At 40.4% G+C, this 25,806-nt stretch overlaps 1 protein-coding gene across 1 annotated transcript; it reads right to left on the bottom strand.

Annotated features, from left to right (window-relative positions):
* Positions 1 to 11,048: 11,048 nt before the first annotated feature.
* On the bottom strand, positions 11,049 to 24,771 carry LOC113096656 (uncharacterized). Its single transcript, XM_026262068.1, is given in 7 exon segments — positions 11,049 to 11,066; positions 13,888 to 14,177; positions 18,863 to 18,973; positions 19,400 to 19,424; positions 23,520 to 23,647; positions 23,735 to 24,583; positions 24,765 to 24,771. Coding segments are annotated over 7 exon segments (1,428 nt in total).
* Positions 24,772 to 25,806: the final 1,035 nt, after the last annotated feature.

Below are 25,806 nucleotides of genomic sequence, written 5' to 3'. Positions count from 1 at the left end.
GAACAAGACTAGACATAATATTATATATGACCAAAGATCTAATTTTTAGATCGAATTACACATTTAAAAGATTTGTTAACACATGATAACACTGCAGATGTTGGGAAACATCTAAATTACTAAAAGGGAATACGTAATACATTTATAAAACATGAAAACAGAAAGTTAATGAATACATTCCATTAGAATGCATTGTTCAAAAGAAGCCAGTGACTTGGCTTCTCTCCTGTCCTGTGTGGTCGTAAACTTTTACGACCTGCAAAAGTGGGGGTTGCAGAAGCATGGCTCTCTTTGAGGAAGTTAAAGTGAGGAAAGACATTTCCTAAAGTATAAGCTTGCAACTTATACTCTTCACATAACAAGGATTAACCATTTTATGCAATCCATAACATAATATAAAATACATATTTAATAATAAAATGAAAGTAAGGAACTTATACGAAAAGTTCCTTTGTCTCCAGTGTTGGAAGAATTTGGGTTGGGGTTTTTCGTTTCTTCTTTGAAGCTCGCATGGGCATCGTAAATAGTTAAGTCCAGCCAGGCTGGCATTTAGTACCAACAGTCTGAATTTATAAAACAGAATTTAACCCATGAATCGCTGACCTGCATATCTGTTACATCTCCCCCTTTCGTCAGATGAAGTCCCTGTGTGGACATCATCGGACGGCAATCATCCGGATGGGCAGATGACAGGTGAATCGTGATGGTCATGCAGCAGGTGGGTCATGATGACAGGTGGTTCCTGAAGCTGAGGATTCAGCTTGGTGAGGTTCGGTATTGTCTTTGACTTTGCATCCCTTTTCCGGGGATTCCATCGGAGACCTCCAGCCACAGTTGTCGTGAGTTTGGCTGTAGAGGTTTGCATCTCGTTGAGTATCCTGTATAGGATGAAGGTCACGCCAAGAGTCAGGGCGGGACCAATGACGGTGGAGATGCACCGTGCAGTGTCGGCAGCAGTCCAGGCTAGGACCGCAGATGACTGGTTCAGAATGGGCTGTCGAGACAGTGCTTGGAGGGCTGTATCGACAGGAGTAATGTCAATGTGTTGGGTGGTACCTTTCAGTACTTGGTCCAGCAGGTTGGCACGGGTGGCGGTGTCATGCTGGTCGTAGGTCAGCATAGCTGAGCGCACAGGAGTGTTGACGAGCCATCTGTTACCCACAATCTCTGCTTGCGTTTTCTGTGACTTGTGTACGAGGCTTGGCTTCGGCAGGGCAGCGCGTATCGCTGACCCAGGGTTGCAGCTCGCAGATTCCTTCAGAGTTGTGTCTGAGGAAGGGTTTGCTAAGGCAGAGATAATGAATGTCTTTGGTTAAAGTACACATGTGCATGTTTGGGGCCAGGTACAGCTGTGTGTTGCTGTCGTGGTAGGCCACCACATTTGGAATGTGTGTGTTTTGGGTGGGGTGTTGCTCTTCCACATCCTGACACTGACAATGTCTTTAGGTCTGTAGACTTGGCTTGACTCGCTGATGAGTTGGTTCAGGAGCACGTTCACTTCTCTCTGTTTGGGGTTTACGTGCCGTAGGAAGGCGCTATCCAGAGAGTTGGCCAGGTGCATTCGTAGCAGGTCAGCTGGCATGGTGATGGTGTAAGACAACACAGTTAACACAAGGCTTAAGGGTATCATGTATATGGTGGGTTTTACTCGTGGTTAGGCTGTCATTGGAGGAGCTAACCTCCCACAGCATGTCTGTTGTTAACGCTGTAACAGCTGAGTCTGGGTAAAGTTCTTCTGGAAGACAGTAAACAGTGGTTTCAAGGAGTTTACAGTCTGGTTCGCTGCATTGACACTGGACATAACAATGTTAAACATTCTGGCGGCAGCAGCGGCTCTAAGCAAAGCTCCCGGGAACTGTTTGGAGCGGTGGTGGTGTCCACCTAACTCCATTTGATGTAACCGTCACTTTCTCATGTTGGCTGAACAGGTGTTTGACATCGGCCTCAGTGTGAGTGAGGGAGTCCTCTCTCCATCGGAACCTTGTACAGCTGTATCGTTACAGTGCTGGGGTAGTGTGCCCCTGTCATCGGTAGTCAGGAGTCTCAGCGGTTTTCTCGTGGCAGCTGTCCTCTCTTTGGCTGACAGCACGGCACGGCAAACCACAGCAGCATCCTGGTACAGATAATAGGGAGAGAGAGAGAGAAAGGGGAGAAAGAAACAAACAAGGCCTGTCTTTGGTTGGACAGGACAGTCTCTTTGCTTCGTGGGCGGCGACTGGGTTTAGCTCGCCCTCGCCCATGTTTTGCCACATCTTTGCTGCTGGCATGACGCTTGCTTCAGTGTTTTGTCAGTGGCTCTGGTGCTGCGTGGTGCAGCACATGCTGCGTCATGGAAATATATTGGCATTATCCCCCTTTTGCTCCGTGGCATTACAAGCCCTGGCATTGTGATGTCAGACGGTGCACAACCCACAATATTGTTCTGTGCACGCAGCATGGTTTGTGTATCATGCAGTGGTCTGGGGCTTTGGTTGTCAGTGACTGTAGACTGGTTGCCAGGGTGGATGGAGGGGTCTGAGAGGTGGTAAAACAAAGTCATTATCAAGGTTTCAGAAGCCCGCATGTCCGCTGTGTTGGTCTGTGTAGACAACGGAGCCTGCGTAAGCGATTCTGAGGTAGGCAGTTTAGCTAGTAAAGTTCTTGTGCTGTGTGTAATCACTTCAACCTTGAATGTGGGTGGGTGGGTTGGGAGTGACCACAGAATGTTGTTTAGTGTGCCAGTTTTGGCAAGGGTGTCAGTGTGATCTTTAAAGTCCTCGTCTAGACTTGGTAGCTTTGAGTGTCCTTTTTCCTTCTTCCAGTACACGATCACATTGTGTGTTTTTGTGATGTTATCACATTGCTAGAACAGGTGTTGGTGTTTGACATGCTTGTTGTTTGCAAGTGTGAGTCCGAGTTCCACACATTCAGGTGAGGATTGGAAGAAACCCAGCGTGTGGTGTAAGGTTTGAGCACCTTGTAGGTTGAGCCGAACAGCGACCCCTTTGGTGTAAGCTGGTACCACCGTACCCTGTTTGTTGACTAAGGTACAGAGGCTTGAACTTGGGCCTGTTGTTAGGGCGTTGTACTCATGGCTGGCTGCTGGGGTTCCCGTGACCTCTGTGACCTGACCGTCTGGCTCTGTGGGAGTTTCCCGTGACCTCTGCGACCTGACAGTCTGGCTCTAGCAACCTGTGTGGCTGGAGAGAAAGAGGTTCTCGCACTTGAGCAAAGTCTTTTAGCTTGTTTGAAGTTCAGAAAAGGGTCAAAGTGTTCTAGCAGGTCTTTGTCGATGAGCAATGTATGAGTGTTCATTGGTGGGACATACATGGGATGTATTAGACTCATCGGAACGAATGTCAGGTGAATGGAAACAACCTGTTCAAACTGGATGTCATCCTGTCTGTACACCTGTACATTCAGTTCATAAGTTTGAGGTGTAAGAGTTCGATCTTGTCTCTTAGCTTCAAATTGGAGTCTTTTGAAAAGGTAAGATGAGATCACCGTCAGGTTTAGTCCTGTGTCGATCAGGTCTTCCCTGTTGACTCCTTTTTGACCCACCCCCTTTTTGACAGGGCTGCCCAGGGAATGTTGGCATTAGGGCAGGTGGGACGATCGGTGGGTGATGAGGACCGGTCTTGTGTAGCTCGCTGCAAAGGCAGGTAGTCAAAACAGCATTTTCTGGTACCTTGTGTTTGTGGTACCTGGTGTGAGGACCTGTGCTGTCTCGTTCAGTTAGCTGTAACAGTTAACTCTGTGGTCTGTAGATGACAGGCAGTGTTCTGGGTGCTTGGCTCATCTTCCTTGTGAGTATTCATGTGAAGAAGATCTTTCAGCACCCTCAGGATCTCTGCTGTCTCAGACGTGGCTGCACTGTGTTGCCCTCTGCTGGCTTGGAATGGTATTGACTCTCTGTAAAGATGTCTGTGACTGTGGTGTTGTAGAGCGCCATCTAGGGTTAACTCCAAGCAGTGCTCAGAGACAGAGACGTTGGGGTTTTTCACAGTCTTTTCACAAATAGTCTTTTGCTTGGTGCAAGCTTTGTGGGCTAAGTTCCGTAACTCTTGTGTAGTTCTGTTACGAGGACACGCTGGGACTCTGAGATGAAAACTCCAACTGGCATGTAGGTTTAGGAGGAACAGGGTTTTTAAGTTGAAATCCTGTTCCATACCTGGTTCGTTGCATGCTCCGAAGTAGGTGTTTCGTAGCTGACTACAGAAAGTCTGTGGGTTTTCAAATCGGCCCTGTTTGAGGTCCATAGCAATAAGGAGCCCATGATCTGAGTTTGGATCAGAGAATTCAAGAATCAAAGTCTGTAGCAGTTGCTGGTAGTACGCTTTGACAGTCTCTGGTTGACGATCCAGAAAGCAATGCACATCACGGCTGGCCGTGATTTTTTAACAGGTACAATGTGTTCACATCTGTCACGTTGGCGACAGTTTGCAAATGAAAGTCAATGGCTTGTAAAGAAGCATGAACATCATGTCCTCCTGCAGGATCTGGAATGAATGTAGAGATGCTTCTGGCTAGCTTGTGAAGTTCTCTGTGAGCAGTGCAGGGTTTGGTGACATGCGTTCTCTGGAAGGGTTTCTCTTCCCTCCGTTGTTGACAGATGTTCTTGTAAGCTGGTTCTTGTTACACCCCCTTTTCCAGCTCTGGGTTCTTGGCTGAAAGGGTTGGAGTGGCGGCCCGGGAGAAATTTTGTGGTGTGAGTTTCTCCGATCCAGCCACTCTGTAATCTGTGAAATTGTCTCAGTTCTGTGTGAACAGTGTAAAGTTCATCTTGGAGCTTGTCTCTCTGCAGAGTAAGCTTGTTGAATTTAGCTTGGGCCGCTTGCAAGTGTGTTTTGCAGGCCCAGGTTTTATAGTCTTTTTTTTTTTTTTTTTTTAGTTCAGTCTCTGCTCTTTTTAGGAGAGCGTCGCCTTGCTGGAGGTTTTTGTTGAGTTCTTTTCTGGCTTCTCTCTCCAGATGTTCTCTTTGATCTGTGTCGAGGCGAAGATCTTGCAGGGCATTGTGAAGTCTTTCAACTCCTTTCTGTAGCTCTGGATCTGTGTCGTCCTCTTTCTCGCGCTGGTTCTGGGTCTCGAGGAGAAGCTGATCAAGATGACTCTGGGTTGGGGCCTGGTCCTTCCAGGCCTCCTCCGCGATGTTGCTCCGTTCACTGAGCCGTGCCTGGGTGACGAGAATGTGAACTAGGCTTCTGAAGATCCTGGCGAGTTCTCTGTAGTAGTCGCTTTGGTTTGGATCGCGTGCCATCAGTTCATCTAGCTCGGTGTCTAGTTGCTCTGGGTGCTGCAGGTTACTGGCATCCTTGGGCAGGAAGGGGGTCGTCACTGCTTTCAACCATGTCGAGAGGTGGCCCCCGTGGACTGCTGGACTGGATGCCTGGAACATCCTGATTCTCTGTCGGTGAGAGAAGCACAGCACACACACACAAAAAGACCAATGCAAGTTCGTTCTACATTTAACGAGCTATATTCATACGGGCTGTGCCGTTTATGAAAATTTTGGGGCTGACTGATGCAAACAGTCAGACAGTTAAGTAGCCAATTAACTTGGGTCAACGAAGGACCTGAAATGGAGATTTGACAGGCAGTAGCCTAGCGGGTCGTGTGATGACACCGGCTGCTGGTTGTCGCTCTACTATTTAACTTCGTTGGTGGCTCCCAGGTTACTGTCTCTATGTGAAATGAAAGAAACAAATCACAACAGAACAGAGGGTAGAAAAAGATCAAAGTGAAGCACAACACTTGAAATGAGATGAAAACAATAGAAACACAATGTGTTAGTGGGAATAAGGAGGCCTAAGCCTACTGCTAGGTTTTTAAGATAGGGCCAACAGGTGAGTGGGCTATCTGGGTAGGAAACCTAGAAATATGGTGTGGCTTAAAGAAGCAAAAGGGTCAAACACTTAAGATATATCCGGGGGAATATCTAATATTCTGTGGCTTATAATAAGTGGATGGGTTTTATCACATTTGGTTCACCTGGTTGAATTGAAGTCATTCAGGTGGGAACCAGTGGCTTGGTCAACCTCCCCGGTGCTCCCCAAACACTGAACCGCAGTGTCCCCGGTCCTCCGTTACTCTGGCGTGTCGCAGGACAGCACGGCTTGTGACTTTTAGCACAACCTTTGGAGTGCCAAAATTGCTGATGTCTCTTGAGACAAGAGGGACCGAGTTTCACTCGCAGCCAGTATCGGTAACATCGGTCGGGCAGCCTTGCTCACTGGAAACCTGAGATGACTGTCCAATCACCAAGGGAGTTCTACAATCAAATACACAAAGAATGAACAAAGGAAACTTAAAGTTAATTAAGGTTTGGTTTGTTTAACATCAATTGAGTAACTATATGTAGAGAGGAAAGGTAACAGCTTTACCTAATCATGATAAAACAAAACAAATGAATTATGATAATAATGGTAATTATCAAAATAACCTGAGTCAAAAGAGAGAAGAAAAATAATAAACATCAAATTAAAAGACAGTAATGAAACAAGGGAGAAAGAGTAGCTGGTTTTCACCACAAGGTGGGGGTAAGTACTGCTTCTCTGTCTTTAACCTGCTGAGCAGAAAACTTAATTCAAATTAAAAATTCAAAACTGGTTTAAATCAAAATTTAAATAAGCATGTATGAATTAAAAAGGAAAATCTGAATAATATCCTATAATAACCATTGATAGCTTGTAAGTTATCATTAATGATCATGAAATTAATCAAACAGTGTGAGATTAATCAAAGAGGGTAAAAGTGGACATGCAATTCAAGCAGAATGGGAAAGACAGAGGTCTGTTAGTCGATTTAACAGGAGACTGCCACTAGATGGCTTACCTTCTAAGTGGGTCAATCAGTGGTTGACCTGACACATCTAGATTTCCACTATTAAACAATTACATTTTAATTCAAATCATGTTTGAACTAAACTCAAAGTAAATGTAAACAGTCAAAGGCAGGGAACATTCTTTTGTTTCCCTGTAATAATATTCGCACGAGCAAGAGTGTAAATGCAAATAATTATCGAGAATTTAGACATCCAATTCAAATATACATCACAGGGGATTATAAATTAGCAATCAGAGTGCATTATCTGAAATGGCCACGGGATGGCAACTTTGCACTCATGCAAGCTGGAATCAGAAAGCAGGGTGTACCCTGAAATTTCTAACCCACACGTTCCCTCTAGTGTTTAGATAGAGGAATTACAATTTCAATATGACTTAGAAATTATCTGATCGTTTGTCAGGCTGATTTTCTGCATCAAAAATCACAAGTAACAAACCAAAGGTTTTAATCTCTGAGGTGCTATATTAACATAGGTTGAAGAAGGATCCGTTCACTTCCAAAACACAAATGTAACAAAAACAGGAATTTTCCAACTGTTGACTCCAATAGACATTTATCAAAATAGCACTTATGATTTAAATGTTTTAGGTTTAAAATCGGGTAGCTAAGCCAATTCTAGACCAGGAGTTTTTATCGTTTATTTTTTTGAATATCATGTGGTTTACCATGAATTCAATAACGATATTTAATAACAAGGCCTTTTTACTGAATCAGAGGAACATCGCTCATGTTCAGATTTACATGTTGCAACTAATAAAAGATTTCTTCATCTTTTAATTATTCATATTAAAATGTTCTCACTGTAAAAAGATTTTGGTCTTTCTTAACAGGATACTTTTAACATTATACTGCAGTTTACTTTCATTAAAAATAACAGTGACTATACTGTTAAGTTTCTATGAATACCTAGGTGCTACTGACCAGCTTTTTGCCTCAGTCAGTTAGGAGTGAGTTCGCGTCTTGCGACTTATCTCACAAGTAACGTTACATAATTTCATAGTGCACGTGCAGAAATTATTAAAAACCATATACACAGATTGATTGCTCACAAAACGAAGTTTGAAATAGCCGCGTTCCTCCACCAAAATATGTAACAACAATGAGTTTTACATAGTAATTAACTCAAATGATATATAGGGAATTTGAATAATTAATCAAGAATTTGATTAATATATATCTCAGATGACAGTTACATTTAATTTTATTGATTATGAAAAATAGCTCAATTGCCAATACCAATACTAATCACAGGGCACTGTAATTTACTCATTAATATGTCAATATTACATTCTTCATATCAATTATTGTGATCTCTTACTGTAAATTACTGCAGATCAAACAGTGGATTGTCCAGCACACCACTATTGACCTAAGTTATCAGTTTTCAATAGAGATATCACTTTTTATAATTCAAGGAAAAGTATTCTCTGGCCATGAAAATATTATCCTATCCTTATGATAAATTTAGTTTCTAAATTTAGAGCTTGTAGCTAAAGATCAGACATTTCAGTGACTCGTAATGTGAGTGGGGTGGAGTCCAAAGTCAATCATTTTATATATGGGTTTTTAATAATTAAACTAGTAATACATCAAACTACAAATCACACAGAGTAAATATGCGTACGACAATACAAACAGTAAGCTTTATACAATACATAACGAATCCAAATAAAAGAGAGAGAAAGAGAGAGAGAGAGAGAGAGAGAAAATAGAATGGAATCACATAAGGAGCTCAGGTATGAAAATCATAGTCAGTAACTTTTAGAAGCCAACAACAAATCAGATCATAACAACACTTTAAAGCAGCATTTAACTCTCCATAGAGAAAGTGATACTTGCAAAAGGTGTCCCATGTGAGTGGCGTGAGATCGGCGTCGAGCTTGTGAGCTTTACGCGCTGTCCCCGTTGAAACAGCCATGTGCCATGAAACGGAGGCCATGTGACGCGCATGCACGCTGCGCTTGGCGTGAGCGTGGAGCACGTGGTCCTTTGTTCTGTCCTCGCGCGGTATTTGAAAGGTTCAACAAACATTGTTCCAGAATTCGTCTTCCTTGCGTGGAGAGGCGAATAGTTTAATAAACTTAGTAAAGAAAAGAAAAGAAAACGAACGAAACGAAAGCTTCCAAAGGAGCCATTAAAATGGCTTTTTCTCTCAGCCCCTGTGCTGAGGGGGTTCGCGCTATGAGCGCGGAAGCAACGTTGGAGAGCAGCGTGTCCGAGAACGGGGAAGAGGAAGAAGCAAAAAGAGAGCGAAGAGAAAAGTGGACCTTGTTTGGTCAATTCTTATAGCTTGAAATAGTTCACGCCCATTTTCGAGGGAGCATCCAATGAATGTCCGCGATCTGAAGCGGAGGGAAAGTTCCTTTGTCTCGGTTGAGACAAACCCCTGATGATTTAGGGCCTGTCCGATTTCATCAGGAATATTAAAGCAAGTTCATTATTCCAGATTAAATACATTTTTCATTACTTTGCTCTAGATAAATGGGTCTGTCAAAGCATGACGATTAGAACAAGACTAGACATAATATATATATGACCAAAGATCTAATTTTTAGATCGAATTACACATTTAAAGATTTGTTTAACACATGATAACACTGCAGATGTTGGGAAACATCTAAATGTACTAAAAGGGAATACGTAATACATTTATAAAACATGAAAACAGAAAGTTAATGAATACATTCCATAGAATGCATTGTTCAAAAGAAGCCAGTGACTTGGCTTCTCTCCTGTCCTGTGTGGTCGTAAACTTTACGACCTGCAAAAGTGGGGGTTGCAGAAGCATGGCTCTCTTTGAGGAAGTTAAAGTGAGGAAAGACATTTCCTAAAGTATAAGCTTGCAACTTATACTCTTCACATAACAAGGATTAACCATTTTATGCAATCCATAAACATAATTAAAATGCATATTAATAATAAAATGAAAGTAAGGAACTTATACGAAAAGTTCCTTTGTCTCCAGTGTTGGAAGAATTTGGGTTGGGGGTTTTCGTTTCTTCTTTGAAGCTCGCATGGGCATCGTAAATAGTTTAAGTCCAGCCAGGCTGGCATTTAGTACCAACAGTCTGAATTTATAAAACAGAATTTAACCCATGAATCGCTGACCTGCATATCTGTTACAATGGGTCATATTTCAGTGATTTGGACAAACGACCTATACGAGCGTATTGGTTGGAGGACAGGTTGACATGTCTATAGTTACATGGGCTTGCATGTATAATTGTTACTTTGACTTTTAGCTATGTGTGGTTTAATATATACCTGTGTTGTAGTTTGGTTGTGAGAGGACATCACAAAGCAAGACTAGCAGGGAAAAAAAATTGTATACAAAGTAAATATATTTACTTTATCTTGTTTAAATAAATTATAATCACAAACTGCCCAGTGTTGTTAAGTGATTGCAAAGCCACGCTGCAATTTTGTGTTTCCTGTTGGGCAGGTGGATGATGTTGATCTGTCCGGGGTTCCGGAGGAGTACTCCGATCTATGGCAGGTTTTCAGCAAGTCCCGGGCTGTGTCCCTGCCTCCTCACCGGCCTTATGCTTGTGCCATCAACCTCCTCCCAGCAACTTCTCCGCCCAGGTGTCGGTTATATTCCCTGTCTGGTCCAGAAAGAGAGGCTATGGACAAATATATTAGTGAGTCCCTTGATGCCGATCTCATCTGTCCCTCCTCGTCTCCTGCTGGTGCAAGATTTTTCTTTGTTAAGAAGAAGGATGGCTCCTTTCGCCCTTGTATCGATTACAGAGGTTTGAACGACATTACCATTAAGAATAGGTACCCCCTGCCCTTAATGTCATCTGCCTTTGAACTTTTGCAGGGAGCCAAGGTCTTCAGTAAGTTGGACCTCCATAATGCTTATCACCTGGTTCGGATTCGAGAGGGGGATGAGTGGAAGACAGCATTCATCACTCCTTCGGGACATTATGAGTACCGGGTGCTACCCTTTGGCCTGACAAATGCCCCAGCTGTCTTCCAGGCCATCTCCCGTCTTTACAGGGATACTAAGAGAACAGGTGCATCAAATGAAACCATTATCCCTAGAGAAATGTTGGTGGGGTCCCTCTCCTGGGATGTGGAGAGGAGAGTGCTGGAGGCCATACGAGAGAGAGAGGTGCCAAGTGGGTGCCCAGAGGGTAGACTTTTCATGATACGCTATGGGTGCACCATTACTATCCACGAAAAAAAAAATGCTGGGACAAACTGGGAACAATGCTTTGACCTTACAGCTGGCTCTCAGCCTGAAGAGTAAAAGAGTGCAAACTAGGAGAAAAAAGAAATGTTGTTTTTATGAATATTTATTAGTTTATTCAAATATGACTTTCTGGGATTGTTCTGTCACTCACACAAACATTTGTCTGAGGAACAAAATAATACCAGATTGTGCTCACTTACTAACAACTGCCTACTGAATGAACCTCATTTAGGCTAATAATTAATATTCATGAGGCAAGTAGAGCTGGAAAAGAAACTAACTAGAGCTTCAGGAAAATTACATCCCATCAACATATGGCTAATGAAAATGAAACTGCATCGGAATTCAAAGTTTCATACATTTTCTATTTTGAGATTAGTTTCCTGATCTTGTACCTCATATGCAAATACATATATGCTGCTAACCAGTTCGCTAATTTCAGCCATGTACATAACATTGATGGGAGCTAATATTTTAATAATCAGTGTAGATTTTTAGTGGCATTTGCATATGCCAGAATAGGACCCTGTAATTACTAACTTATATGTCAAAGCTAAATTGACCAACCTCAAATTTGAACCTGTAAGCTTGGCTGTGGCGTCAAAAAGATAACAGAAGTGAGAAAATTACACGTCTTTTGGTAAATCTTACCATTAAATCCCACTTAAGACTGGACATCTGATAGACGTGCAGATCATGTCTATATTACGTCCATCGATCCATGACCATTTATTAATATCTATTCGACGTCCAAAGTAGGTCCACTATTTGGACGGCCAACCATGACCCAACTTGGACGTCATATTGACATTCAACATTTGATATTTGAACTGGTCATTTTTTTGGACGTCGTTTGGGACCGAATTTGGATGTCCAAAAATTACACGAAAAAGACGTCACTACGACAGCACATTGCACAGTGGGATAAGTTAACATTTGCATTAAGAATTATATAAACATGATAAACATAAAAAATAAACTTACCTGCACCTCAACTCTTTGCGGTCCCGCTGGAAGACGTTGAATTTGAATTCCGTGATTCCTGCCTAAACGCTGACATTGACGCATGCACAATTTGCGATGACAGATATTTTGGGGTAACTTATGTTTTACTTTTTTATGTTTCAGATATTACTGTTAACAAATAGGTACTTTTTTACTAATACTTATGATTGAATAGTAATAGAAAAAATATAAGAAAAAAAAGGTTTTATTTTTAAAATCGCAAAAAAAATGCATTATAATTATTGCATAAATATTAAATAGTACCATGAAATTCTCTCAAAATACAATAGTTGTATTTTGTATTTTGAGAGAATTTCATGGTACTGTTTAATATTTCTATCTCCGGTCACTTTTGACAGTGAACAACAGAAGTGTGACCCCCAAATGAATACCAGAGGGTTAATAAATATCTCAGACACTCGCTTAATTATGCTTATTTTATTCCACATAAACATCTTGTTTGGAAAGTTCCCTCGTCTTTTGAATTTGAGTTATATTCATAAAGCAATTACTACTATTCTTGTCATAGTAATATTTAATGAATGTAACTAGGGTTGTAACGATATACCGGTATGAAGATATACCGTGATATAAACATGAACGATTATCATACCATGTACATTTGCTTATCTACAGTATTGGGAAAAAATAACAGACACTGAATCTCACCTGCACCTAGGCAACCACTTTCCACCTATCTGTTGTCTAGCTCCACCCACACGTACAGCGGGGACAACATCAGAGACAGAGGCCGTTATTTCTATCCCACATCAAAATAGGAGTTAAAATCGGCACTAGTATGGGAATACTTTTTATATAGAAAAGACAAATGCTTATTTGTCCTTGAAGGTAGACACCTTTGCAAAAACTGTGGTCGGAAAGCAGATGCAAAACGAGGAAACGCATCGAACATGTTTACCTATTCAGAACATCATCCGGTGCATATACAGCTATGTCCCATTTATAATTTGAGGTTAATGCATTATGATTTCTGTGATGTGGAGTGAAGCACAGAATCCAGTCATGACAAATTAATTTACAGTAGCTAGCCACTCTGCAGATGTCACATAAAATGTGCGATTTGATGGATTGATGAATAAATAAAAAACAAAGCTGTAAAATAATGACAAAAGCACTGCTATATAATATATAGGCTAATCTGTTTGTTTTGCATGTCTCTCCGTGAATGAGTGGCGTTGTGTCGTGTACTATACTCAAGTATGCACCAGCGTGGCTGAAAGTGGCAGGTTTAACAGAGCCTGCTGTCTCACTATCTGAGGACGTGAACACAAACACTGAGAGCCTCACTGAGAGAACAATTAATAATCATTTCATTATTTTATCTCAGAAAACCACTGTCAAAAACAAATACATTGACACTCAAAGGTCTTCAATACAACCCGTCCAAAATAAAAGTCTGCTTTTTAACTCGAAGAAATTGACAAAATTATGATTGTACTATAATGTAGCCTACTTCTAAAATAATAATAATAATAATTTACATGAAGCAAAATTTATTGATGGCTTTTGTTTTTTATAAAAATTTAGCTTTTGGTTTCACAAGGCATTATCTGTTGGACTAGAGTGGTGTGGATTATTTTCATGAATGATGCAATTCTACATTTCTCCAAATCTGATGAAGAAACAAACTCATCCATATCTTGGATGGCCTGGGGGTGATTTTCTCAAATTAAAATTTTTGGGTAAACTAATGATTGTGTATGCATTATTTGTGTCTTGAAGAGCTTCATTTATTTCAGTGTGCTTTTTTCTTGGATTTGCATGTAATATGTTTTGAGACTCACATATTGATATTGATGGTGTTTGCAGTAGCAACCGATACTCAGAGTCTCATTGCTGACCTTGAGAGTCTCATTGCTGACCTCGGTGGTCCTGAAAACCAAAGCGGACGCAGAGAGTCCTAGAGCAAGAACCCAGAGTCCCGCCAGCACCCGTGTGAGCATCCTGCGGTTCGTCAGTGTCCCCATGTGTTTCAGCCACACTATCACCACCAGCCTGTGGAGACTCATCAGCATGATCAGAAATATGGAAGCGTACATGTTGGTGCAGCAGAGGTAGAATAGGACTCTGCACAGAGCCAGGCCAAAAATCCAGCTGCCCTGAGCCAAACCTCTGCTGGGGTAGCTGTGGCCTAATGGTTAGAGCATTGGATTAATTACCAGAAGGTCCCCTTACGAAAGGAAAATATATTTACCAATATATTTCTTAAAATATATTGTGATATATTGTAATATATTATTTTCCCTTTTTATTTTCTAACATTTTATATATTTGAATACATTTAATAATATATTGATGATACATATATTATATAATATATTGCAAAATATACAAATGATTGCCACTTTCAATATATTGCAATATAATGGAAAAACTAAATATATATAAGAATATATGCCTAATATATTACATGATATTTTTCAATATACTGCAATATATTTTTGTTTCATAAGGGTCGCCGGTTCAAGTCTCGGTGCTGGCAGGAGTTGTAGGTTAGAGGGAGTGAATAAATAGCGCTCTCTTCCTCTGTTAATACCCATGGCTGAAGTGCCCTTGAGCAAGGCACTGAACCCCCAGTTGCTCCCTGGGTGCTGGATCTATAGCTACCCACTGCTCTGTGTGTGTGTGTGTGTGTGTGTGTGCGCGCACTTGGAGGGGTTAAATGCAGAGCACCAATTCCGAGTATGGGCTACCATACTTGGCAAATGTCATGACTTTCACTTTTTACTTTCAAATACAAAGAATATTTTTTTTTAATTTGTATGAAATAAATTTAAAATTTTATATAATATAAAATTTTGTGGGCAGGCGAGGGAGGGGGTGGGTTGAATTTGCTGACCTGCACCCCTTTTTAAAAAAAGTGATGTTTATATTATTGTTGTTGTTGTTTATATTGTTATTGTGTATTTAATTTATAAGGCCTACACTTGAATAACAACTGAATGTGTTATAAGTGTTATATTCTACTTCTTTTTGCTGCACGTGACCCATTTGTGAAACATTTAATACTGATAAACCACAATGTCAAGGGGAAACACATTTGTTTGCATTTTGGATATATTTTTTCGATGTCACTGTAAATGACGTCTGTGTTCTTCTGACAGCAGCACAGTTCAGGGTGTCATAGCCCCAGTGGTGGCCAGAGGAGAAAATCCTGTCCGCAGAGCCACTTACTGTACATTAGTGAAGTCATTAGCATACAGCAGACGCTGACAGGCTCTCTGGTGCAGAACAAACACATTTCACTGAAGTGATTACAGGAGACCTCGCGCCACATCTCCACGACTCAATATGACCACAAACCATCCATTCAAGAGACACCAATGTTGTACACCGAGTGAAAGAACAATGCGTCCATTAGAGGAAAGATAAGAGACGCAGAACACCACAAGTGAAAGTCTAGGAAACACAGAATCAATCTGAAGAAATGCCAATGGACACTGTGCAGACTCAGTCTTTATATGTGATGAATGCCGGTGTTTGTATGAAGAACCACTTCTGCACTCAAAACTTGTTTATCACTGCAGGAAGTTAATACTGGAAATTATTTGAGGTCATTTATGCTGACTGGGGTTTTTACTAGAAGGTAAACCTGCATGTTTTTAATCAACATTAAAAAAATAAAAATGTCACACAATAAAACACATCATTTGGTTTTACTTGGTGTAGTGTTGTTACTTCAGCATTGTGCTATTAGTTTCTCATAATGTGTGGGTGTTTTTTGTGATTTAAAATCCTAATTATAATTACAAGACATAATATTTTTCTTATATGATTAATATATGATTCATAATATAAATTATAATTTAATTAATAAATACATAAATTATGCAAATATATAATATTTCTCCATTACATTATTAGTAATAGATAAGTCATCAAGTTATGAAATAACACAAAAAGGAGTTGTGGGAATGATGTGGTGACCAAAACTTGTAAAGATTGTACATTTTTGAGGAAGAAAAGTTTATGTTTCACAATTTATATTGGGTTATAATTTGTTTGGCATGTGTGACGAGTGGGGCGGGGCCAAGAGACGTGGGAACGGGGAGTGAGGCCAGGTGTGGTGATTGGAGATGAGCTACACCTGCGACCCACCACCGGTCTCGAGTCCCACGTAGGAGATGGAAGGATATAAAACTGAAGCGACGACCGTGAAGGACGAGAGAAGACCAGGCCTGGGCAATATTTTATGTTTGCTTTTTATTTTGTGCACACCAGTCGTCCATGAGGGGCTGATGCGCTGTTTTGTGTTTATTTTTGTCATTAAAGTTTCATTTTGATTGTGTGCCGGTTCCCGCCTCCTTCTTCCCGATGATTATGGAGTAATATTATTACAGCATGGTAAATGGCAAAAAAGTGCATGAAAAGTAGATTGTCTTGGTAGATATAAAACATTAAATTATCAGTTATTACACTAAACTTACACCTAAGTGTGAAAATAACTAATAAAAACTTTTTTTTATGTATACAATACAAACAATCATTTTCCTATTTGTCGCCTAAACTCTGGAATAACCTACCTAACATTGTTCAGGAGGCAGACACACTCTTGCAGTTTAAATCTAGATTAAAGACCCATCTCTTTAACCTGGCATACACATAACATACTAATATGCTTTTAATATCCAAATCTGTTAAAGCATTTTTAGGCTGCATTAATTAGGTAAACCGGAACCGGAACACTTCCCATAACACCCTGTGTACTTGCTATCATTAGAAGAATGGCATCTACGCTAATATTAGTCTGTTTCTCTCTTATTCCAAAGTCACCGTAGCCACCAGATCCAGTCTGTATCCAGATCAGAGGGTCACTGCAGTCGCCCGGATCCAGTACGTATCCAGACCAGATGGTGGATCAGCACCTAGAAAGGACCTCTACTGCCCTGAAAGACAGCGGAGACCAGGACAACTAGAGCCCCAGATACAGATCCCCTGTAAAGACCTTGTCTCAGAGGAGCACCAGGACAAGACCACAGGAAACAGATGATTCTTCTGCACAATCTGACTTTGCTGCAGCCTGGAATTGAACTACTGGTTTCGTCTGCTCAGAGGAGAACTGGCCCCCCAACTGAGCCTGGTTTCCCCCAAGGTTTTTTTCTCCATTCTGTCACCGGTGGAGTTTCGGTTCCTTGCCGCTGTAGCCTCTGGCTTGCTTAGTTGGGGTCACTTCATCTACAGCGATATCATTGACTTGATTGCAAATAAATGCACAGACACTATTTAACTGAACCGAGATTACATCACTGAATTCAATGATGAACTGCCTTTAACTGTCATTTGCATTATTGACACACTGTAATTATTGACACACTGTCACACTGTGTAGTTTCAGCGCTAAAATGCTTTGTGAAATACTTTAGGAGTACTTAAAGGGGGGGTGAAATGCTCGTTTTCACTCAATATCCTGTTAATCTTGAGTACATATAGAGTAGTACTGCATCCTTCATAAATCCAAAAAGTCTTTAGTTTTATTATATTCATAAGAGAAAGATAGTCTGTACCGATTTTTCCCGGAAAAACACGACCGGCTGGAGGCGTGATGTGTGGGCGGAGCTAAAGAATCACGAGCGCGAGTAGGCTTTTGAGTTGAGAGCGTTTGGAAGCTGTGACATTACCCAGAGCCGTTAAAAAACATATTAAAGGCTCTGACATTATCGTGAGGGAAAAACCATCATCCAAAACAAACCATGGCTTACAGTCAGATTCAGCCGTTTATTTATGATCCAAAATCAGATCCCGAGGCTGAAACTGAACGAAAGCAGCAGCAGCAACGACTCGCTCCGAGCGGGGCTCGAACCCCGGTCTCTGGCATGGGAGGGGACGCACTAACAAGGAGGCAGAGATATTTGAAGCAGTTTTACTCACCGTCTGTGGTTCCAACACACGATCGTGAACCTTTTTCCTTGGGATTGCACCATCCTTAAGAAATAAACGATACGCAAATCCGTCGTCAAACTGGGCCTTGTTTGTAAAACAAGCATCTTCGAAATGCAAGGAACAAACAAAAACACTTGCACAACTCCGTTGATGCTCTGTAAAAATAAACTCCATCCACTGGTCCCTTAATGCTGTTTTTTTTTTTTTTGGTAATCTGTGCAGGGTTGTCTTGGCCTGGCAACCAAAAACACACTTCTTTTGTGACTTTACGCGACGCTCTCGCTCTGATCAGTGAAGTCTGTTGTGCTCTCAGTGCTCTGCTATACGGGAGCGCACACTCTTCCGGCAGAAGTGCCTCAGGACCCATATAAGGAAATTCCGCTCCATCTAACGTCACACAGAGCCATACTCGAAAAAAACTTTCCGAAACTTCTGACAAACTGGAAGGAGTATTTTGGGAACAGAAATACTCCTTCAAACGTACAACTTAATTTTTGAAACTTTGTCCATGTTTAGCATGGGAATCCAACTCTTTAACAGTGTAAAAAACTCAGTATGCATGAAATAGCATTTCACCCCCCCTTTAATTTAGGATTGACACAACCTGTCATGATCCTGACTCTTTCCTTTTCTTTTTTTCATCCCTTGCCTCCCTCTGCTGGTTTTTTTATGTCCTACTTTCACTCTTACCCACTGCCTCTACCCCTCATTACCTTCAGCTGGTTCTCATTCTCTCATCTTCACACCTGTTCTCTATCTGCCTCTTTTGCCCTCGCTATATCTAGCTCTCTTTTTGTGACTGTGTTGTCAGATTATTGTTTGTCCTAGTTGCATGAAGCAGAATTTCCAGAATTTCTCAGTAATTGTGTCTTGTTTTGTTCAGTCCTGTCTAAATGGTGTTTACTCATTTAGCCTCAGTTTTGCCTTTGTGATTACCTCTTCTGTGCTGTACCCAGCGGTCTTCGTTGAGGGTTGCAGGGAGCATCTCATCTCGTCTGTACTCCAGACCCCTCTGCTCAAGATCTGCCCGAATCAGCGGCTGATATCCTGTGTTACCATTTTGAGAAGAAGCAGTCAAGCACCCTGAGTTACCTTTGAGACTTTTAGTTCTGTTTATCAGCCTTGCGGCGCATCATTATTAAAGAGAGACTGTACCTGTAATCGTTTCTGGACTTCTGTTTCATTACACAACCATTATTTTTAAGATTTTCTCCTAAATTGGCGAGTTACTTTTAGCCTTAATGTCATGAATCCGGTCTACATACTTCCATTTGTTCACCATCCAAGGTCATAATCCACCACATAGACTCTTCCTATAATCCTCTGCTTGGACATGTTATCAATTGCACTCACCTGTTTTTCATCAGATCTCATCATCAGTTCACAGCTGTCTCACATTAGATGGACAGGGCCGAGAGCCGTGGGAACTGAGCGAGGCTGGTGGAGTTAATGAGTGACACCTGCGCCACTCACCGGTCTTGAGTCCTGCAGAGGAGCTCTGTAAGGATAAAAAGAGGAGGAACGACAGTGAAGGATGAGAGAGGACCAGGTCTGGGTTTTATTTTGTGTTTTGTTTATGCATGGCAGTCATCCGCAAGGGGCTGTTGTGTGTCTATTTTATGATTTAAGTTTTTGTTTGAATGTTCGCCAGTTCCCGCCTCCTTCTTCACGTCCTACAAACGGCATTACAATGGTGATTGAATGTTTAGCCTCCTGTTGTCTTGCCTTCCTTGTTTCCGTGTTATTGTGTTTTGATCTTGGACTATTTCCTTGTTTTTCACGTGTTACTGACTGCCATGACCTTCGTCTGTTTATCTGGATTAGCCTACTCTTTTGCCTTGTCTTTGCTGTTGTTGTTTGCTGATATGTTGACCGTGCCTGTTTCTACTAAGCTCTCTGAATTAAAGTTTGCGCTTGGATTCCCACTTCGTCTTCATGACCCCACGAATGGTACACTTAAGATGTTTTGTGAATATGGGACCAGATGTTTTTTGGGATATTTGATATTTTCTGTAAATTCTATAGACTTTAGGTTTGAAGTTCAATACAGAATTATTAAGTGATAAAATACAACATCTTATACAACCACATAATTTATTTGAGTTTAATTATTTTTATAGGTTGACAAATTGGACTTTGAATTTTCTAGTTTCCATGTATTATCTTTTCCAGTGGAGTTGGCAAAATAAATGGCATGGCAGGAGAAAGCTGGTTCACCAACTTCATGCCAAGGCAACAAATTATCTCCATTAGGAGGCATGAGTGTTAATTCATATGTTGTACAAGCACCATCTGCTGGACAGAGAGTCATCCAACAACATCAGGTGATTAGTCACAGATCACATGACTTCTCCTGGAAGTCCACTGTCCTGCAAAATGGCATTTCTCAGTTTGGAGACCCTGATTAACTGGTTCAGGTGTGTCTAATTAGGGTCAGTGTCTCCCAGAAGTATGGACAGAAGTATGTTTGCTGAATGAACAACAACAAACCTTTACAAAGTCACAGGTCTATTCATGTTTTTTGGAGATGCACTTCACAGATGGTTATTGGGTTTGTTGGTTATTGGCTCCCCGAGTCTAAACTGGCACAAACAGGAGTGCACTTCTGTAATGAGGAAAAAAAAACAACAACAGTCACAGAAAACTGGACAAACCAACTTTATTGAAGAACAAATATCGATCAGTTTTCAATAGTTAACAATTCAAGTTTCAAAAAACATTATATTGTGTTTCTTTTGGAGTTTAAACTAGGTCCCCTTCTATTTTCAATATACATGTTGCCCCTTGGTAATATTATTAGAAAATACGGAATTAGCTTCCACTGTTATGCTGATGATACTCAGCTATATATCTCAACGAGACCAGATGAAACTTCCCAATTATCTAAGCTAACAGATTGTGTTAAAAATGTAAAAGATTGGATGACAAATAATTTTCTCCAATTAAATTTGGATAAGACAGAGATACTAATTATTGGACCAAAAAACACTACACAGAATCTTGTAGATTACAATCTGCAACTAGACGGATGTACTGTTACTTCCTCTACAGTCAGAAATCTGGGTGTTATATTAGACAGCAATTTGTCTTTTGAAAATCATATTTCCAATGTTACAAAAACTGCATTCTTCCATCTTAGAAACATTGCCAAGCTACGAAACATGTTATCTGTTTCTGATGCAGAAAAGCTAGTTCATGCATTCATGACCTCTAGACTGGACTATTGTAATGCACTTCTAGGTGGTTGTCCTGCTTTGTCAATAAACAAGCTACAGGTCGTCCAAAATGCAGCAGCTAGAGTCCTTACGAGGTCAAGAAAATATGATCATATTACCCCAATTTTACAGTCTCTGCACTGGCTACCTATTAAGTTCTGTATCAGTTACAAATTATCATTACTTACCTATAAGGCCCTAAATGGTTTAGCTCCAGCGTACCTAACTAGCCTTCTACCACGTTACAACCCATCACGCACCCTAAGGTCACAAAACGCTGGACTTTTGGTCGTTCCTAGGATAGCGAAGTCCTCTAAAGGAGGTAGAGCTTTCTCACATTTGGCTCCCAAACTCTGGAATAGCCTTCCTGATAATGTTCGGGGTTCAGACACACTCTCTCTGTTTAAATCTAGATTAAAAACACATCTCTTTCGCCAGGCATTTGAATAATGTATCTTTTTAATTGTGAGTGTAGTTGCATCTGATCAAATGTGCATTTTTATTCATTAGCTTGGGTTAAACTAATTTTACTTTGTTGGATCAGCAGCTATGCTAATGATGTCTCTATTTTGTTTCTATTTTTACATCCCGTGATAACTAGGATTTACACAAGCTCCAGTCTGGATCCAGAACACCTGAGAAGAGATGATGCTGACCCTCAGAGGACCCCAGATTATGCTGACCCTGAATCAACAAACAGAACTAACAATTATTGCTACAAGTGTGACTGAATCATATAATAACTTAATTAATAATATTCATCGTCTAGCTGACTACGTCTTGTATTATTATTATAATTTTTTTTTCTAAAATCCTGTCAAATGTGCACAAACTACTAGCTACTACTAAATATTGTAGAAACATAATTTTCTGTAATGTTGCTTTGTAACGATTTGTTTTGTAAAAAGCGCTATACAAATAAACTTGAATTGAATTTAAAACTTGAAATTTAGCACAAAAACAATTTATTTATGCATTTGTTTGTGTACTGTATTCCAGTAAGGGTTAAGTCACTAGCTATGTTCCCATCCCTATCTTTACGCACATTTTGAGATATCTCATAAAAAAAAAAAAATAATAATAATAATAATAATAAATAAAAAATGCTGGATGGAAATGCCAAGATGTGCATAAATTAAAAAATAAATGTGCTTAATTGAGGTGGATACTGTTTTTGTCCAATAAGAAGATATGTGCATAATTTACAGCATAAATCTTTTGCCTCAACAGAGGATGTGATTGGATACCTGGACTCATTGGAATCATCAATCATCATCTTTCTTTCCTACATTTTTATTATTATTATTATTATTATTTTGGTCATGAAGTCTATAATGTCAATCATAGTCCCGAGCCTCTTCTCCTGTAAGAGTGTAATGATGACATCACCACAACTCTTTTCTGACTTCAGTCTCAACACTACTGTCCGAAGAATCTAGAAATTAATTTTGTTAAATAAAGTTTATATATTAAATTCAATTAAATCTACAAATCCACAGAATTATATTTTACAGTGTGTCAGCACGCATACGAGTTATCAGTTGACAACATTTTATTCAATAGACTTTATTAATCAACAGCTACATTTATCAACAACACGGGTCTCAGCGGTTAATTTAAAATAGCTCTGTTTGAAACTGCTCAGTGGATGTCCATGAAACTGGTTCAGGGATTTCTATATCCTACACTGAGTCAGTGGTGAGATGAAGGTTATCTTCATTCACAGCAGCTGTATGAGATCATTCAGTTATACATGACCCACTCATCATACTATTCTATAGATAAAACTAGACCGAATTCAAAAATACAAACACTCAAGTGGAAAAGCTATAACTTGCAGAAAACGCTGCGATACCTAAGGCGAGCATGAATAATGAGACTAATCATCTTTCACTTTGTATTTATAAAACAATGTTTTTAATGAAACCATATGCCTTGAGAGACATGCAAATAGTAATGGCCTAAAATAAGCACTGACGACCTCATCTCGCATGTTGTGTTTTAATATTTGTATTATCAGTCCTCTGTTGATGGCCTCATCAGGTCAATGTCCCATTCAAATTTTACTTGTTGGTGGTTTGTTGTTAATAAAGGACACATCTGCAGAATCTCTATGTGAATCATGTTGTTTTTGTTGATGATGATAACAAAAAGATTTAAAAGTTAAATTTTTAGGCCAGTCAGCCTCAGCAGCGCTCGTCAGTATCATGACTGAGATGACAAATCAAATTGAAGTAGGCCGGGTTTACCGTTCACTCAAGCAGAGCGTGAATAAAAAGAGAAAGACAGTGAGATGATAAACTGATGAGAGTAGTGAAACACTTAATTATATTGTTGATCACGGGGGTTAAATATGAATGTTAAATGTATTCTTGTGCATTCTCAACAGCAACTTTAGCGTTCTCATAAGTAGCTGCTGTGCCCATCTTTACAGCATCATATACAGAATCAGCTTCTCTTGCAGCTTCCCATCCTATAGCTCCTCCAGCGATGAATCCTGAAAGCCCTGCAACTGAGAGAGTAACACCTGCAGCAGATGAACCAATCCCTGCACCTCCTGCAAGCCCTGCCTTTAGTGCAGCTGCTTCAATACCTGTCCCAGCTGCTTCTGAAGAGCTGGCTTCTATTAGGCAGGTCGCAGCTAATGCAACATTACCAACAATGCTCAATAAAGCACCAGTTAGAGCCCCTATTGATGCACCTGCAAGTTTCATCATTAGATGATCATGCACAATTCTCTCTGCTTTCTCTCGCTGCTGGTTTGGAGACACTGAGTCTTCATTTGTATTCATCATTTCTTGAATAATCATCTGCTCCACATTTTGAAGCATCTCATTGGTATAGCGGCCGTTCTCATTAAACATTTCATTTATGGTAGCTAGTAGATTTTGAAGCTGGACCCTGTTGCTTTTGAACCCACAGCTACAGGGGCAATGGAGACATTTTCTCCAGTATTTACTGTCAATGACGTGACAGCGACCTCCACATCTGTCAACAAGCTCCTGCAGCTGTGGACTTCTCTGAACAAATTCTTCAATGGTTTGACCCTCTAGATCTTCACCATGAGTGAATAAAACCACTGCATGTTTAAAGGCTTCCTCACCACAATACTTTCTTATTTCATTCACAATCTCTCTTTCGTGTCTTGTGTACCTTATAACTTTTAGCACAATGACAAAGGCATCAACGCCTGGAGCACAATTAATAATGGATCTAATGATCTCAGATTCGATGGACTCATCATCTCGGTCTGTGTCAAAGAGTCCAGGAGTGTTCTGTCCATAAACCTTCCTCTCTCATCTCATAGATCGAACTGTAACTCAATTTGGTGAAGCATCAGTGGTGAAAATATTTTTTCCAAGGATTGTGTTTCCAGCGCTGCTTTTTCCATCTCCGGTTTTCCCAAGAAGTACGATCTTCCTGCCAGGTGAAGACACACTGGCTATTTAAAGAAGATGTTTGTTATTAGATCAGATAATGTACATCTGTATGTAGATAATGCATGCATTATGTTTGAAATTCTATTGCTACATCAGCAGTTATTCAGTTATTCAATGTGAATGTTTTCCTCAAGCACTCGAGAAAAACTCTAGCATTGATTCTCAAAGTGTTGTTTAACTTACCTCCCATTCCCCGAGTCTATTGATGCTACTGTCTGCAGTAGAAATAGTGTGTAACAATGCATAACATTTGTCAAATCAATTTGCCAATGATTCATAATTTAGAAAATAAAAAGAAGAAAAGGAACAATGTGCTGTTTCGCATGTCTTTACCATTGCTCATCATTTTTTTAAGAAGATATTTAAATGATGATGAATATACATGTGATCTTATCTTGTACTAAACATCATTGCTTTATTTTTCACACACACATTGATGCACTGCTGTACAGTGCCAGTGAAAGTGTTTTCTAAACTGTGCAGATTCATGTGCAATAATAGTTTAGACCAGAGTGTTTCCAAGTAACAAACATGATGCAAGATCAGGGCTACCAGGTAACCAGTACAAGCAAAACAATTCATGTCAGGTTTAGTAACAGACCTATTACTGAGAAGACATTTTGAAAGTGAAAAAGTGAAAGTGAAAGTGACATTCAGCCAAGTATGGTGACCCATACTCAGAATTTGTGCTCTGCATTTAACCCATCCGAAGTGCACACACACAGAGCAGTGAACACACACACACACACACACACTGTGAGCACACACCCGGAGCAGTGGGCAGCCATTTATGCTGCGGCGCCCGGGGAGCAGTTGGGGGTTCGATGCCTTGCTCAAGGGCACCTAAGTCGTGGTATTGAAGGTGGAGAGAGAGCTGTACATGCATTCCCCCCAGCAACAATTCCTGCCGGCCCGAGACTAGAACCCACAACCCTTTGATTGGGAGTCCAACCCTCTAACCATTAGGCCACGACTTCCCCCATTTTCATGAATCTTGAGAACAAAGACAATAAACAAGATCAGGAAATGCTGGACAGGAGTAAATGAATCATGGCATCACATCAGACAGAGCTGTAATTCATATCTAATCAATTATTTGTGCTTTTTTTAGTTAAAAAATTATATGCACTGACTAAACACGGTCAGGAAGACCATGTCTGTATGCTTTCATAACTCTTAAAGTGCATTTTATATATTCCCTTTTATATGTGTTTAAATATATTTA

This window comes from Carassius auratus, unplaced genomic scaffold, assembly GCF_003368295.1.
Source record: "Carassius auratus strain Wakin unplaced genomic scaffold, ASM336829v1 scaf_tig00216014, whole genome shotgun sequence".
Classification (NCBI taxonomy): domain Eukaryota; kingdom Metazoa; phylum Chordata; class Actinopteri; order Cypriniformes; family Cyprinidae; genus Carassius; species Carassius auratus.
The sequence above is the reverse complement of the archived record's forward strand: the minus strand, read 5'-3'. Positions and strand labels throughout refer to the sequence as shown.